Raw genomic sequence first — 17266 nt, 5'->3', positions numbered from 1 at the left:
AGATTCTACCTTGACTAGTGATATAGCCAAAATAGCAATTATAACTTATAAGTGGGGGGCTGTGCTCTCTCCCTGAGGTAGTTCTGATCCTGAAAAATATTTTGATCTAAACACTATTTATATAAAATGGTGAATTTTCTAAAAATATTTTATCATTCAATAAGTTAAGGAAGAAAAGTTATTTTCTCCTCATTTAATGAATTCATATAAAAAAAGATAATTGTCAGTTTAAAATGTTACAATAAACAGAGAAGACTGTCATCCATAAATATTATTTTATGTAAAACAAGCCAGCCCTAAATAGCAGAGAAGCAGACCATATGTCTCTTTATGAGTTTGTCCCGTTCATTCTCAGATATCTGACCAAACTGAAGAATAGAACTCTGAAGCACAAGAGTTCCCCTCTCTGCTCCTGGTTTCTTACTGCAATGCAAAGCCATAGAAATTGAAAATATTGAAGCAAAGTGGTGTTTTATAAGAACTGTCATAGGTTGACAAGTGACCTGCAAAAAGGAACTTAGTTAGAGAAAAAAACATACAGACACTGCACATAAAAATCTGTGATCCAGGAAGGGCAATGAAAGAGATGGTGCAAAGTTTTAAATCAATGGCTATTTTGAGAGCATAACATCATCTAATTGAAGCCTTTATAAGTTTTATTTCCTACAGAATGAAATCCAAAAGCTTCCATTTTATATATTAACATGAAATATAGCATCAGCTATGGAAACTGCTCACACCTTGGTAACCCAATCAAGATCAGAACTATTTTGATGAAGAAGCAAAGCAGGAAGAAGCCATGGACAACAATACTGAAGGAAATGACCCGGTTCTGCATCTGGTACAAAAAGATGCCTAGTCTGTAGAGCAAGAAATAAATTATTAATACCAATGAAAAATTTCATCAGAATACAGCAAATGAAAACCGTTACCAAAATAAAAATTTCACCATGGAAAATGTTTTACATTATCATACTAATCAAGAAAAAGACTACCGTGGGGAATGTATAAGGAAGTCTTGAAAAAATATGCTTTCTATGAGATGAAATAGCACAAAAACAGTATTAAATTAAATGTAGTGGAATCAGAAGATGAAATAGCACAAGAACAATATTAAATTAAATGTAGTTGGACAAAACATACTGTTAGAATTAAGTAAACCTGTAGACAGTCTATGTTGTTACTATTCCTAGAATATACAACTTCCTAGGTGAGTGCTTCTTCATTAACATTCAATGTATTTATCATAACACCATTATAATTACAAATACTATGATAAGAGTATACAAAAAATTTACAGATTTCTATATCAGTAGTAATTCATCCTAGTGCTGCTCGGCATTTTTCTTCTTTTATGTATCATCTGTCTAGCCACTGCTTTATACACTTTCAAGCTTGCTATAGCTAGTTGGGCCCTTATCCACTGCGACCCACCACCGTGAAATCTCCCGGCAAGCATGCCGATCATTTTTCTGCAGCCGTAGTCCTAGCCACCAGCTTCGAGCACCGACCACCGCAGGGCCCCCCCTCTGCCACAGTCTGAGGAGTTTTTCATTTTTGGTGACTTTTTAGCAATCTTTCGTCTCTAACCGCGCGTAGATCGTCATTTATGGATCCGAATCTGTTGCTGCCTCTTCTTCCACTTTCAATTTCACTACGCTCCCTCTGATTCCTTGCGAAAATTGGTAGGTGGTGTCAATAATGCAGGTTGGGCAACCACCAGGATTCACTGTTAGTGGTGGTGCTTCTCAACTTGTATGTCAACTTCGTTGATCTATTTATGACTTGAAACAACCTCCATGTGTTTGGTTTGGCTGGTGTAGCATTATGCCCTAAGAGTATGGCATGACTAGATGGGAAGTCCATTCATGTTTTCTTTTTGCATTCTTCACCAACCACTTGCTTCTACCTGCTAGGTTGTGTCGATGACATCATCATCACTGGTAATGATAAGGTTTGCATCAGGAGGTTGAAAAAACATTTGTCTCTACACTTCCATACTAAAGATTTGGGGTCACTAAAATATTTTTTGGATATTAAAGTTGCTCAATCCAAGACAGGAGTGGCTATTACTCAGCAAAAATATGCTCTTGATATACTAGAAGAAATTGGTTTGCTTGATTACCGACCTAGTGACACACCTAAGCAACATTGTGATTTGCATTCTTAAGTATATAAAGAGTGCATCGGGTAAAGGATTACTTTATGAAAACAAGGATAATACCCAAGTCATAGGCTATTCTGGTGATGATTGGGCAGGATCACCAGTAGATAGAAGGTGACTTCAGAGTATTGTATCCTCATTGGAGAAATTTTGATCTAATGGTGAAGCAAAAATCAGAACATAGTTGCAAGGTCTAGTGCAGTAGCGGAATATCGTGCTATGGCAGCAACAGTTTGTGAACTCATGTGGATAAAACAATTACTTCAACAATTCAAACTAGGAGACTTCAAGACAAAAAAATAATTTGTGACAATCAAACTGCACTACATATTGCCTCCAACCTGATTTTTCATGAAAGAACTTAAGTACATAGAGATCGATTGTCACTTTGTAAGAGATAAGGTTCTTTTAGAAAATATCATAACTGATTTTGGGGATTCAAATTATCAATTAACTGACATATTTACTAAATTGGAATGAATCTATTTGTGACAAGATTGGTGCATATGGCATATATGTTCCAGCTTCAGGAGGAGTGTTAGAATACAATAAACCTATATGTATTGGGAGAAACCCAAATTCCACATTGGTTAAAGATAGAGTCTAAAAAGAGTTTATATATAGAGGCACCCCTCACCTTACAAACCAGTTTTATAGGGATGAGTTACGCCAAACTCTAAATTTAACATGGTATCAAGAGCCTATCGATTCGAGCAATGCACCGTTTATATATGCGCATCAGTCCCAATCGTGTTGAGCGTAAGCGGGTGTATGGAAAATCCAAGTCTCATATATCGACTATTTGGGTCACCTACCGTTTAATTCCACAGCACCCATGTCCACCAACCGCCGCTATACGAGGACATGGCCCCTATCTACGCGACCACCAACCGCCGCTATGTGAGGACATGACCCCTATCTACGCGACCAACATTCTCCTTATTGTCTTAACACACGCGCAAGGCACTATACCCCGTGACCAAATGATCAAACGCCCTGCAGTGTGTTTCACCCTTCGATGGTAGCATGGCATTTTTCTTTTTCCAACTGCGTCCCCATACTGGCAGACACTCAAATGGCCTTTATGGTACACTAAAGACATTTCCGATTGCCTTCACCCTCACAAAATCATTTCTTCCTTTCCAACTGCAGTCGCCAACTCACATCCACGTAAATAGCTTTTGTTATACACCAGTCATTTCCGATCGCCCTAATATCACTCTTTCCTCAACCGCTGGTTTGAGAAGGGTGTTTAGAATATATGAAACATATTTGTCCCCTGCTTCCGTAGATGCACAACCGGAAGCACCCTTACTATGCAAAAAAAAATGTCTGTAGATGCACTACGGAAGCGTTAAAAACATAGTGAAACTTGAGATTTTTCCAATTAGTTAAAAACATAGTGAAATTTGAGATTTTCCCAATTAATTGGGAAAATCCCAAGTTCCGTATATGCATCTACAGAAGGGTTTGAAAATAGAGTGTTATGTAGATGTACCTACGGAATATTCTGTTATCTTATGGATTTTCCCAATTAATTGGAAAATTAATTTGGGATTTTACCAATTAATTTGGGATTTTTCCAACTTAATTGGGAAATTAATTTGTGTTTTACCAATTAATTTGAGATTTTTCCAATTAATTTGAGATTTTCTCAATTAATTTGGAAAATCCCATGTTTTAACGCTTCCGTAGATGCATCTACGGAACAAAACAACGTTAAACAAAAAAATGGGTGATTTCGGAGATACATCTACGGAAGCAGGAGGACTTAAAACGATTGCGTGAGAGACCCATGGGGTCTAATGAGAAATCTTCTAGAAATAAAACCATTGCTCAACTTTTCAATTAGGAAACATAGAATTTGTTATCAAATTTCAAATGGAATTTAAAATATCACCCGCAGTTTGTTGATGTCCTATATATAAGAAACATGTATTGCATTCACAACTGACAGGCTATGTAGAGCAGTACCAAAGGCAAAACTATGTCGGACAAATTTGCAATATTGGCCGATATTTACCATTATGGCGAAGCCACTATTTGATAACACTGCTCAATACTTTGTAAAATATATAATGAACAAATTACCTCAACAAGTGCAGCCAAGCTTACACCACAAGCTACCCAACAAAAGAGAAGTGATCCCAAAAGTTCCTCTAAATACTGCATAAAAGAAAGTTGAAGTCAAAAGAAACCATTGAGTATTCGTAAGCTTTTTGAAGCTCCAATGAAATAATTTTTGTAAGCCCCAATCTAAGGTCTAGAATGCAGATGCAGCTTAAAAGCAAAATGGGTTCTATAAAAAATAAATTACAATTGCATTTGCATCTAACTAAAAAAAATTCTTTTCAGAAAAGTAAAAAGTCAAACTTTTAAATCAAGTTTAAACATTTTTCAACCTAATGCCACAAACGTAAATTTGGTAACACCAAACTACAGAAACAGGAAAGGCAATTACAATCAAATAGTCATTGCACATGGTCAAACTAAAACAAAGACATCAAAAACAACTACCTTCATTCTACTCAAATATTGAAGCTCGTTAGAAAGATTGTCAAGTACAGCGCTGACCAATTCCCTGGAACAAATAACGGAAGATATAAGAAAAAGTGAAGGTTTTAAAATGACGGGGAAATATTTTGTGTACCTTTGACAAGGATCAACAGCAGAAACCACACATATCATAAAAACAGCCTGAAAAAAGTAATCAAGAATCAGAAAGGAAACAAATAGCACTGCTAAATAAAAAGAAAAGTTAACTAGTTTGTATCATAAACTAGAATAACATTAGACAGCAGCACAAGAATGGATCAAAAAACTTTTAAAGTAAGCAAAAAAAGAAATGTGACATCAATATGATTACCTCTAACTCCACCTTCTCACTATGCAGTGCAACATGCATCAGAGTAATCAAAACTGTTTCTATTATAGGTTGAGGCTGAGGACCAGCAGCTAGCACTTCCTTCGCACTGATAGTTTTTCCTTTGGAAAAGACCACCAAAGGAACACCAAAATTGGAACTGGGAAAACAACCAAAGCCAAAGAATGATCATGGATATCCTTATATGAATATTTTCTTGGGGAATGGGGAACTAATTGATGATTCACTGAGTGGCCACTAGAACCTAAGGATACCTGGTTTTAGAATTATGAATTCATAGAATTTAGAAAACCTAAGGAGAATAAATTTGAATATTTTTCATTTAGAATCTAAAGAGATTCAAGAGCGGCATTTACACAAATGTCTTAGAAAGTGTGGATTGGGCTCCATCCCAACAAAACTGACTTGTAAGATGAGGAGTGTCACTTTGTATAAACCCTTATTAAGCTCTATCTTTAACCAATGTGGGACATGGGTTTCACCCAATACACCCTCTCACGCCCAAAACTATTAGTTAAAGATAGAGCCTAATATGGGCTTATATAAAGTGGTACCCCTCAACTTACAAGTCAGTTTTGTAGGGATGAGTTAGGTCCAACCCACACATTCTAAGATAGTATGAGAGCCCGGTTTAAGACCCGTTGGGTCACCTGCTATTGGTTTTCTGCTATCGAATCACCCACTCTTTATATCCGCACACCTCGACGTGAGGGAGTGTTTTAAGAGTTTCACGGACAATATGTGACCAGAGCATATTTTATAAGTGGGGGAAATCCTCACTTTACAGGGCCGTTTTGTAGGATTGAGTTAGACCCAAATCACAATTCTTAAGAAATATGATCGATAATTGTAATTGTAACCGTAACTGCATAAAGAAGATACAGCTAGCACTAACAGAAAACTGCCTGAGGCAGTTGCAGTCGTACTAATAGAGCTAAGCTAGAAGCCTAAGGCTTAGATACAACAAATACTACAATAACATTAGTATCCTAACACATGGAAATGAAAATAAATGTTTACTATTGTAGGATAATAATAAATAAAACAAAAATTACAACCCTAAACTCCAAAAACTTCCTCAAATAAGGTCTACTCGTAAAACAATAAATATGAGCATCATGTTGTGAAAAACTCAGTTCAATTGAAGGATAATAATAAATAAAACAAAAATTACAACCCTAAATTCCAAAAACTTCCCCAAATAAGGTCTAATTGTAAAACAATAAATATGAGCATCATGTTGTGAAAAACTCATTTCAATTGAAGTATTACGGTGTCGTGATCATTTGAAGTGAAACTTACCATAAGTCCTGAAAAAGCTCTTCATGACCATCCCATGTTTGGAAAAGAACACCAGCCTTTCTTGCAAATGATAAACGAACTCGATAATCCATATCATTGAGCATCATAAGTAATCTTTCTATCATTGTCTGTCAAAACAGAAAAAACAAAGAATAACCAGATAAGTATTAAAGTTACAACTAATACAAAGTGTCACTATGTAGTGATTAGCGAGTAAATCAGTGCTGTTATTTTTCTATTACCAACACTTGCTATAGTAAGATTATGATTAGGCAGTAGCATCTGAAATTGTAACTTTTAATAGGTTCAGGTAAGTCTAATGAAATTTTGATAGATACTGATATAATAACTGAAATAAGACAGCAAAAAACATTTTCACCATAAACATATCAAAATTCTCTCCCAATTCTCTCTCATCTCTAGGACATTCTCACGGTATCTAGAAAATCAAAAAAAAAAAAAAAAAACAGGCCATGAAAATTATAAAAATCACCTGACCAAATTGAGGATGGAGTGAAATAAGATGACAGATGCAATCAATAAGCTTAACCCGCCCAAACCAATCAAGATCAACTTTTGAAAGGCTATGCACCATGTTTCGCAGTGACTGAAAGCACTGCATGATTAAATCAATAAATACTTAAATCGATAATAATAACATCACCATATAACAACAAACCACCTTCGTTCCAAAATAATGTCTGAACAGAAGCATCATGCTAAGATATGAAACAGAGTACAAATATAGAATTACGGCATAATGAAAATATGTACTATTATAAAAAAAAATTGCCATTAAGCATGTACAAGTTGATAACCAGATGAAAAAGATTGTTTGTGATGTAAATAACGTGTGATATTTATAATAATTGTATTTGGTCCATTAAACAGACCCATAAGGTTTAGAATAGCCTATTTTAACAAATTAGTGCATGTACGCTATTCATAACTTCGAAATATATCAGATATATTTTCTCCATGGCAACACGACCTCCCAATATTAGGGGCCTTGCTTTAGCCAAGACTCTAACCATCGCCTTTGTGGTTTCTTTTATTTTTTCCTCCATTGCAGTAATGCAGCTTTCTATGCAGCTTCTTTGAACCTTTTGCTCGTGTTTTTGTCGATGGATGTCACCCACTGCCTTCGCCTTGTTTGGGTCTTGGGACTTTCCTATTTTTACCCACATCAACACTGTTCCGTACAGATTACTTTCGGACAAAAATCATCTATACCCTCAAAACGCTTCACCGAAGACACACTCGTGTACCACCGTACGCATCTCCTCTCCAGTGAATTCACTGGCCTGTGAAGGACACGTGCCGCCCTGCCCGGTGATGTTTGTCTCCTATCTTCAGTCACAGGTAGAACAGACGTACCTCTTTTTATTGTGGCAATTCATTCTCAAATCTGAGCATTTTGGTCTGTGGTTCATTTAAAACCAGTGTATTTTGTTTTCTTGCTCGTTTTTATTGTTTTTTCAGACTTTCAGCATTGTTAACGCGATTCAGACTATTTTTTATTCTCTTGAGCAAGACACAGTCGCATTCCCTTCCCTGACCGAAATCAATAAGTCAGAAGAAGATCTAGAGGTTTCAAGTTCAACGTTGAGTGTTGTATATACTAGCTCATGGAGAACTTGGATTCTTGATTTTGGTGCCACTCATCATATGATATTTGATTCTCAATCTTTTTAACTAATAACTCTCCTTCCAGAATTACTTATTTTATCATTGCAGATGGTTCTCATACTCGTGCTGATGATTGTAGAGACGTTAACCTTCAATACGTCAGAAGAAGATCTATAGAACATCATTAACTCGGAGTTTGAGTCTAAGTTTCTGGTTCTTGGCCCTAGCATCGTTGATACACTCAGTCTGTGTTCCTGCTTTTGTTCTGTCTCCTAGTTTTGTTTCTTAATATGAGTCGCCAGTTTTGAGTCATGATTCGGACTCAACTTCTAAACCTGAGTTAATATTTGTTACGGCTCCTCCTTTTTCTTTAGTTTTGCAGAAATCAACACCTTCAACACCAGCAAAGAATAAGGCTAGTGAGCCAACACAAGTGTATCAAAGAATATGTTAACTCGACATGCTCCAAAAATAACTTCAATCACCTGAGCCGTACGTAAGTACTAAAATGATTCCTTTATTGGTGATTCTCCGATTCTGATACTTGTGATACCGATTCAAATGATTTATCCATGGCTTTGAGAGAGGATAAAAAGTCGTGCAAAATATAAATATCTTATTACTCAATCTATCTCTTCTAAACATCTTTTTCCGCACTATAAGAGTTTTATTGCAGTTGTGGACTATGAAAATCCCATCATTTGTTCAAAAAGCATTAAAATATAAAAATTGGGTTCAAACTATGAATGAGAAAATGAAACCATTTGAAGAAAAAATAATGAAACTTGGGAGATTGTTAAAAGGATGCAAGGAGGCAAGAAACCCATTGGATGCAAGTAAACCATCTATACATTCAAACACATACTAGATGCACCCTTGATTGATTTAGGGCCATACTAATGGCAAGAGGATACTCTCAAACATATAGCATCGATTATAATGAGACATTTGTCGGGGGTGGCTATTATTGGTAAAAAGGTAATCAATCATGAGAATGAACTAACCGACTAATAACGAGTAAATTAAAGGGAAATCCAGGTACATCATAACATAATCAACTGATAGTCTACAGAGGGGATAAGTAATCTCGACCCTAGGGGATTGGGTTCGGAGACCATTTGCAAGAATAATGATGGGTTCCCACGTCCTAAAATAAGAAAGTAAGGTCAGAACTAGGACTAGTATGGTCTGACAGAGGAAGAATCCTTGGCAAACTCTCAAGGTGCCCCGTCATGCGTGGCAGAGGCAAAGACCGAGCTTTAAAACATGCAAGTGAGTTTCAGCATGTAAATGGGCTTGTATACTTACAACTTCAGGGTTACATAGACCAGCAGAATATTACTCTCTTGATTGTGGTGCTCACACAGAAAATCCTCTAGCGCCATTGGACAGCATAAGGAACACGCAAGAAAGGTGTAACATGGCAGCAAGAGGCTAAAATCAAAAAGGAAACATGGTTGCCGGAAGCATTTGTCCCCAGAGGACAGTGAGTATATAGATATACATCAGATGTTGAAACGAAACTTTGTTTCAACTACACAATAGAGTTTGTTTTATATGGACTTAAGGTAATAAATACAAAATAAAAAAAAAAGAGATTATATTCCTATTTAGACTAAGATAGGCTTATAGTAAATCTATACAATAATAACAATTATTTTAAACGCATTTTTAACTTGATATTCTATAATACTTTAATTTTGTAGATTTGGTTTAACAAATTTGGTACTTTCTTCATTTTCTCCCATTTTCTATCTAAGTTGCAGCCTTATGTAATTTTTTTAGAAAGCTCTAATTATCTATAGAGCAGTCTTATCCAAAAATCCAAATATATTGAAATTCAAAGATACCTGTTCAGTTTCCACTTCACTGGAATACAAGCCACAGTTCTCCTTACCAACAGCATCGAGGGAAGATAAGTTAGATAGTAAAGCATGGGTAGAAGTTAAAACATTTCCGCAAGCAAGCTTAAGTCCAATTTGCTCAGTAATGATATTGCTCATTACATTAACCTATAAAACACGTGGCAAACTGTGATAGATGTCACATACAAATAGTTTATTGAAATCTAAACCCGGTTATTTTCATACCAAATCTGTTAATCTTGAGGAAGAGGACCAATGAGGATGTTCACAAAGATGATGCAATATTTTTCCACGCACCTGAATTTAGAAAGAATGAAAATCACATAAATGTTAGGTGTAAAAAATATATAGAAATGTCTTATAACAAATTAATCATGTCTTAAGAGTAATTTAGAATATGTTTGTTTAATTCTTAGGACTGATTTCCTTATATCTGCACTTTTTAATTACAATAAAGAATTTTGTAATTGTTATTAGTAGAGAGTTAGATTTAGAAGAATAGTGTATATTTCATTGTGATGATCCTAATAGTACATGTACAATAAAGTATTTATAGACAGTTAGATGTAACTAACTTCCTAACAGAATTCTGACATAGAGAAATAGGAGAAGATTGGGTCAAAGCCCAATTTCTCAGTACAAGATAGCATCCCAGTATGTATCTCTAATACTCCCCCTTCAACTCTAGGGTGGTTGACCAAGTGAAGTTGTCAACGATCCTTAGCTTGTCTACTACTGGATTTCCTAAAATTTTGAGTTTTATAAAACAATGTTATCATCGCCATTATTCATTTGTTCGCATTGGCCATGCACAAATTCAGGTTACTCTTTCTCTGAGGCTCTCTTTATCAGTGAATTTTTCCCTTCTCTTAACAATTTCCACAGACTGTCAAGAGCTTAAGATTAGTCCGTTGAACTATCGTGTCCTTCTTCTTGTTACCTCCAGCTATACCAAATGCAGTTTGAACCCAGCTATCCCATACTAAGTTTGTCTCAGTCTATCGCAACAACATTCTAACCCTCAACGTCCTAGAATCAATTTGTCCCCTACCATCCCAAACACAATTGAGAATGGTGTCAAAATTGTGATGTATTAGTGTTGTAAATAAGTTATTTTTATTATTAGTAGTAGTTTTTATTCGGGCTTTTAGTCCATTAGTTAGGCCCATTAAATTTGAATAGTCAAATAAAAAGAGATTAGTGCTTGTATTTTAAGATACTTGAAATATATTTTCAATTACAAACATGGTATCACGAGCTCTCGTTCGAGAGGGTTTCGTTTCCGCATAAAAAAATCCTAACCGCCTTAATTGCGGTTCTTTTCTCAAAACCCTAGCCGTCTTAATTGCGGTTCTTTTTCAAAATCTATGGTACTGTTCATTTGTCGGCAGTACTGTTCAATACACAAATAATGTTCATCTGTGGTACTGTTCACCGACAGAAACACTCTTCATTTGTGTCACTGATCATCGGGGAGGCACTATTCACTTTTAAAAAAATAAGCAATTGAAGGTTGCAGGCCTCTTTACAACTAGTTTGCTGATTTTTTTATTCTATTGAGTCAGACACATTTGCATGACATCCATCAATATGTCAGAAAGAGAATTGGTTCAACTCAACAAAGACGAAGAAGAGAGGCTGAGATCCCTCCTTAGTAAGTTAGAGAAACCAACAGATACTTCTATGTTGGTACATTCATGTATGTTTCTTTTTTCACTTCTTCTTGTTAAGTCTCAATTTTTTTTGAATTTAATGCCTCAGATAAACCCTTTAATCAATATTGGATACTGGATTCGGGAACCACTGACCACACAACACCTTTACCCACACATTTTTCTACTTATTCACCATGTCCTAGCAACAAAAAAATATCCATTGCAGATGTTAACCTTAGAACTATAGATGGGCAAGGATAAGCACGTCTATAATCCTTTGAAACGTTCTTCGTATTCTCAAATTGTCCACTAGCCTAATTTCCATACAAAAACTCACAACTGGTCTATCATGTAATGTCTTTCATAACAATGCTTGTGTTTTCAAGGACAAGAATTCAGGGAGGACAATTGGAAAGGCTAGAGAATGGAATAGCCTGTATTACTTGGATAACCAAAATATCCCTCTAAATCTATTCAGCAACAACAAACCATTTTATTCATAATCAATTAAAATCAACAGAGAGAAGGTCTATCTGTATCATTATCGCCTTGGTCATCCATCATTTAGAGTCATAAAACAATTATTTCCTTCACTATTTAAAAGTTTGGATGTGGAGAGTCTTTGTTGTGAGGTGTGCCGACTTGCTAAACACAAGTATGTCTCTTTCAAGTCAATAGTAAAATGAGTACTTCTCTATTTTATTTAACTCATACTGATGTTTGGGGTCCGTCGAATGTTTCAAATATATCAGGTGCTCGTTTGTTTGTAACATTTATTGATGATTGCCCTCGGATTACTTGGGTCTACTTGTTAAAACAAAAATCTTAAGTTTGTTTTGTGTTTCTTCACTTCTTATCTATGGTTAAAAATCAGCTTGTTGTGAGTATTAAGAGAATTAGGTCCGATAATGACAAAGATTACTTTAACCACGATCTTAATTCTTTGTGTAAAAAAAAAGGTATTATTCATGAGTCTTCTTGTGTTAAAACCCCTCAAAAAAATGGGATTGCTGAGAGAAAGAACGGTCACTTGTTAGACCAAACATGTGCTATGATACTCCAAAATAAAGTCCCTAAGTATTGGAACAAGGTTGTCTTAACTGCATCGTATCTCATTAATCGTTTACCCTCTATTGTCTTTGCCTCCAAAACTCCTATGGAAGTCTTATCCTCATTCTATTCTGATGTGTCTACTTCAAATAATCTGACCCCTAGAATATTTAGGTGTACGTCGTTTGTCCAAATCCATAGTGATGGTAGAGGGAACTTGATCCTAGAGCGTTAAAATGTGTCTTTATAGGATACTCTTCTACCCAAGAGGGTTACAAATGTTATCATCCATCATCTCATAAATACTGTCTCACAAAATGTCACCTTCCATAAGAAAGTTACTTCCTTCAAACTCATCTTCAGGGGGAGAATATAAGTAAGGAAGATGGGTCTTCTCTACTTCCTGACCTTACTTTTGAACCGGAAGTTGAGGCTGAAACTAATGATGACAATGTTGAGACTGAACTTGATTTTGGAAAAAAATGGAAATGTTGAAACTGATGTGACATTTGGAAAGAATTTTAGTATATACAAGAAAGAAGAACATTCTTGAATCTACTCATATCTAAGAATCCAATCCGACATTACATGAGGTAACTTCTTCCGACCCTTCAAGCACTAGCGATTCAGTTTTTGAATTTTCTCATGAACAAGAAACAGAATCCAACTCAGTACTACCACCACACTACAAATATTTAGATCTTCCAATTGCCCTTAGAAAAGATACCAGAAATGTACTAAAAAGTCACTTTACCCTATATCTAACTACCTAAGTTTTGAACATTTTTTCATCCACCCATAAGGCCTTCCTCACAAGTTTAAACGCTATAACGATACCTAACTCTTTATCTGAGGCATTGTCTGATAAGAAATAGAAACAAGACATGGACTAGGAGATGGAGGCACTGAATAAAAGCAATACTTGGGAAACCTGTAGGGAGCAGATGGGTATACAGTGTAAAATACAAGTCTGATGGATCTATTAAGAGGTACAAGGCAAGATTGGTGGCCAAAGGATTCACCCAAACTTATGGAGAAGATTACTTAGAGACATTTGCTTCAGTTGCTAAAATGAATACCGTAAGGGTGATATTATCTATAGCAACTAATTACAATTGGAATTTACATCAATTTGATGTGAAAAATGTCTTCCTTCATGGAGAACTTGATGAAGAGATCTAAATGGATGTACCCCTTGGATACTATGAACTTACTACCACAACATTGTGTGCAAATTAAAAAAGGCTTTATATGGGTTAAAGCAATCACTACGAGCATGGTTTGGAAGATTCACTAAAGTTATGATAGGTTTGGGCTTTAAACAAAGTCAAGGAAATCATACTCTATTTATCAAACACTCTGAGACAAGGGGAGTAACTGTTTTATTAGTGTATGTGGATGACATTATAGTAACAGGTGATGATGAGAAGAGCAACAATTGTTAGGCGAACATTTGGCTAAGGAGTTTGAGATTAAGACCTTGGAAAAATTGAAGTACTTTCTGGGAATTGAAGTTGCCCACTCTAAGAAAGAAATCTTAATATCTCAACAAAAATACATTACTGATCTTCTACAAGAGACGGGTAAGACAACATACAAGCCTGCAAGTACACCAATTGATCCAAGTGTAAAGTTGGGGAATGCAGAAGAAAATATTTCGGTTGATAAGGGAAGGTATCAAAGATTAGTCGAAAAACTTATATACCTATCACATACTAGACCAGATGTTGCTTACGTGTAAGCTTAGTTAGCCAATTCCCAAAGGAGATTCATTTACAAGCTACGCTCCGAATTGTGCGATATTTAAAAGAAACTCCAGGTAGAGGAATTTTGTTTGAATGAAATGGAAGTGTGAGTCTTGAAGCATATAGGGAAGTTGACTATGCAGAGTCAGTTGTGGATAAAAGATCAACTACATGATATTGTACTTTTTTAGGTGGGAATTTTGTGACCTTTAAGAGTAAATAACAAAGTGTTGTATCTAGATCTAATGCTAAGGCAGAATTCAGAGCAATGGCACAAAGGATATGTGAACTACTTTGGCTGAAAATGATATTAGAAGACTTGAAGATAAAGAGCGATGAACCAAGAGACTTTATTGTGATAATAAATCTACTATTAGCATAGCCCAAAATCCAGTGCAGCATGATAGAACCAAACATATTGAAGTTGACAGACACTTCATCAAAGAAAAGTTAGATAGTGGTCTTATTTGCACTCCATATGTTTCTTCTCGAGACAACCTTGCAGATCTTCTAACAAAGGGGTTGAACTGCAATAACTTTGAAAAAATTGTTTCCAAGCTGAAATGATAGATATTCATTCACCAGCTTGAGGGAAAGTGTTATAAATAAGTTATTTTTACTATTATTAGTAGTAATTTATATTCTGGCTTTTAGTCTATTTGTTAGGCCCATTAGATTAGAATAGTCTTGTATTAAGAGATTAGTGATAGTATTTTAAGATACTTGAAATATATTATTCAATTACAAACAATTAGTGATGAAATAAATGATTATACCAGTCTCCCGTGGTGAGTCGTATTTAAGGTTATTATTCACTGATGAGTTGTTTTGTGAGAAATTTATCCATGGTTGTGACAAACACCAGCTTTAGTTACACTTTTTAATTTTATTTATTTATTGGGTATCCTAAATATTTGTTTGGTATTGTTGTAATATCAGTATTATTATTATTATTAGAATATTTTGAATATCATACAGCTCATAATACAGCTCATTATGAGTTGCTGTCCTGTACAGGTCATTATGACTAAATTAGCATTTATAGAGAGAATAATTACCCTTCCCTTATTTAGATAGATCTATAGTCTATAAATACCTCTTATGTATTCTTTACAAAATATATAAAATATTCCATATTTCTACATGGTATCAGAGCACCCGATTCCAGGGGCTCTGCTTCCGCGCTCAAAACACTAGCCATTCTTATTAGGGTCCTATTTTTTTTTTTTCTGAGGTTCCTGTTAAGAGTCCCACATTGGACAATATATGGCTTGAACATATCCTTATAAGTGGGGGCAATCCTCACCCTACAAGCCGGTTTTGTAGGGTTGAGTTAGGCCTAACCACACTTCTTAACATGGTATCAGAGCCTCGTTTAAGATCCGGTGGGCCACCATCTATGGTTTCCGCTATCGGGCCACCCACCATTTATTTCCACGCTCCAGTTGTTTAGTCCTGGATGTGAGGGGGTGTGTTAAGAGTCCCACATTGGACAATATATGGCTTGAACATATCCTTATAAGTGGGGGCAATCCTCACCCTACAAGCCGGTTTTGTAGGGTTGAGTTAGGCCTAACCACACTTCTTAACAGTTCCCTTTCTCTTGGAACCCTAGTGATCTCGGTGACTTTGTAGCCGTCGTGCATCGCTCAACCGCCGGTGCAGATCCGAACTGTTTCACCTTCATTGCTGTTTTTCAGGACAGCCTTCATTGTTGTACCTCTGTTTTTCAGGACAGCCTTCATTGATGTACCTCTGTTTCTTGCTGTTTGCAGCCTTTGATTGTTTGGTTGTCATCTTTGTTGGTGTTTCTCGTTGGCAGCCCTTCAATCTTCTCCTAACAGTAGATCTCAATCCTCTCCTGGCTCGAGACGGTTTGTTTCTCTTTATGGACTCCTTAAGTAAGTTCTCTAACACTAGTTCTCTGACCATGACTGGTAAGAACTCTAGCTTCTTAGCTTTAAATGCCTCTTGTTCTAAAGATATCTGGATTATTGACTCTGGTGCAACCGATCACATGACTCCATATATGTCATATCTCTTTTCTTATTCACCTTTACCTAATAAACGCCATATTACTGTTGCAAATGGGTCCCAAACCCCGATTGTCGGATCTGGTAACATTCGCCTAAGCCCATCTCTCCATCTAAATCATGTGCTTCATGTCCCTAAGCTTTCTAACAATCTTTTGTCCATCCATAAACTCACTAAAGACTTGAATTGTGTTGTGACCTTTTCTCATTCTCATTGTGTTTTTCAGGACCTTGCCACAGGGAAGACGATTGGAATTGCTGAGGAATAGAACGGGTTATATTGTCTACCTCATAAGGAAAGCAAGTGTCATCAGGCTGGTTCAGAGTCATGGGCAAACACTCAAATATGGCTCCAACACAGGCGTCTTGGACATCCTCCTTTCCGCATGCTCAGGTCTTTATTCCCTCACTTATTTACCAAAGTGTCGACTGATTCCTTTCATTGTGATGTGTGTCAGTTTGCCAAATCCCATCGAGCAACCTATTCCCCTAGTGATACTAGGAGTGTCGAACCCTTTGATCTTGTTCATTCTGATGTATGGGGGCCTTCATCCATTTCCAATATTTCTGGTGCAAAATGGTATGTTACTTTTATTGATGACTGTACTCGGGTTACATGGGTTTTTCTTATGAAAGATAAGTCTGAAGTATGTCAATTGTTTGTTTACTTTTTTCAAATGGTTAAAACACAGTTTGGGAAACCTATTAAAAGGTTACGGTCAGATAATGGTAAGGAGTATGTAAACCAAAATCTTCACAATTTTCTCAAAACTAATGGTGTTGTTCATGAGTTGACTTGTGTTGACACTCCACAACAAAATGGGGTTGCTGAAAGGAAAAATCGTCATCTTCTTGAAATCACCCGAGCATTAAGCTTTCAAATGAATGTTCCTAAATTTTATTGGGGGGAAGCTGTCTTGACCTCTGCTTATTTAATCA

At 36.1% G+C, this 17266-nt stretch overlaps 1 protein-coding gene across 1 annotated transcript in view; it reads right to left on the bottom strand.

Moving 5' to 3' along the window:
* Nucleotides 1–7: 7 nt before the first annotated feature.
* LOC131639957 (serine/threonine-protein kinase ATM-like) overlaps nt 8–17266 on the bottom strand; it is a 49196-nt gene continuing 31937 nt past the window's right edge. Inside the window, exons 22-32 of the mRNA XM_058910378.1 lie at nt 10070–10141; nt 9830–9991; nt 6844–6966; nt 6351–6478; nt 5031–5187; nt 4815–4861; nt 4682–4745; nt 4256–4330; nt 741–860; nt 318–503; nt 8–89 (exon numbers count right to left, since the gene is read on the bottom strand). Coding sequence (XP_058766361.1) covers nt 39–89; nt 318–503; nt 741–860; nt 4256–4330; nt 4682–4745; nt 4815–4861; nt 5031–5187; nt 6351–6478; nt 6844–6966; nt 9830–9991; nt 10070–10141 — 1185 coding nt within the window. The 3' untranslated portion in view covers nt 8–38. The remainder of the gene's footprint in view (nt 90–317; nt 504–740; nt 861–4255; nt 4331–4681; nt 4746–4814; nt 4862–5030; nt 5188–6350; nt 6479–6843; nt 6967–9829; nt 9992–10069; nt 10142–17266) is intronic.

The sequence above is a fragment of the Vicia villosa genome, unplaced genomic scaffold, assembly GCF_029867415.1.
Source record: "Vicia villosa cultivar HV-30 ecotype Madison, WI unplaced genomic scaffold, Vvil1.0 ctg.002871F_1_1, whole genome shotgun sequence".
NCBI lineage: Eukaryota > Viridiplantae > Streptophyta > Magnoliopsida > Fabales > Fabaceae > Vicia > Vicia villosa.
Note: the sequence above shows the minus strand (reverse complement) of the source record. Positions and strands in the feature narration are given on the sequence as shown.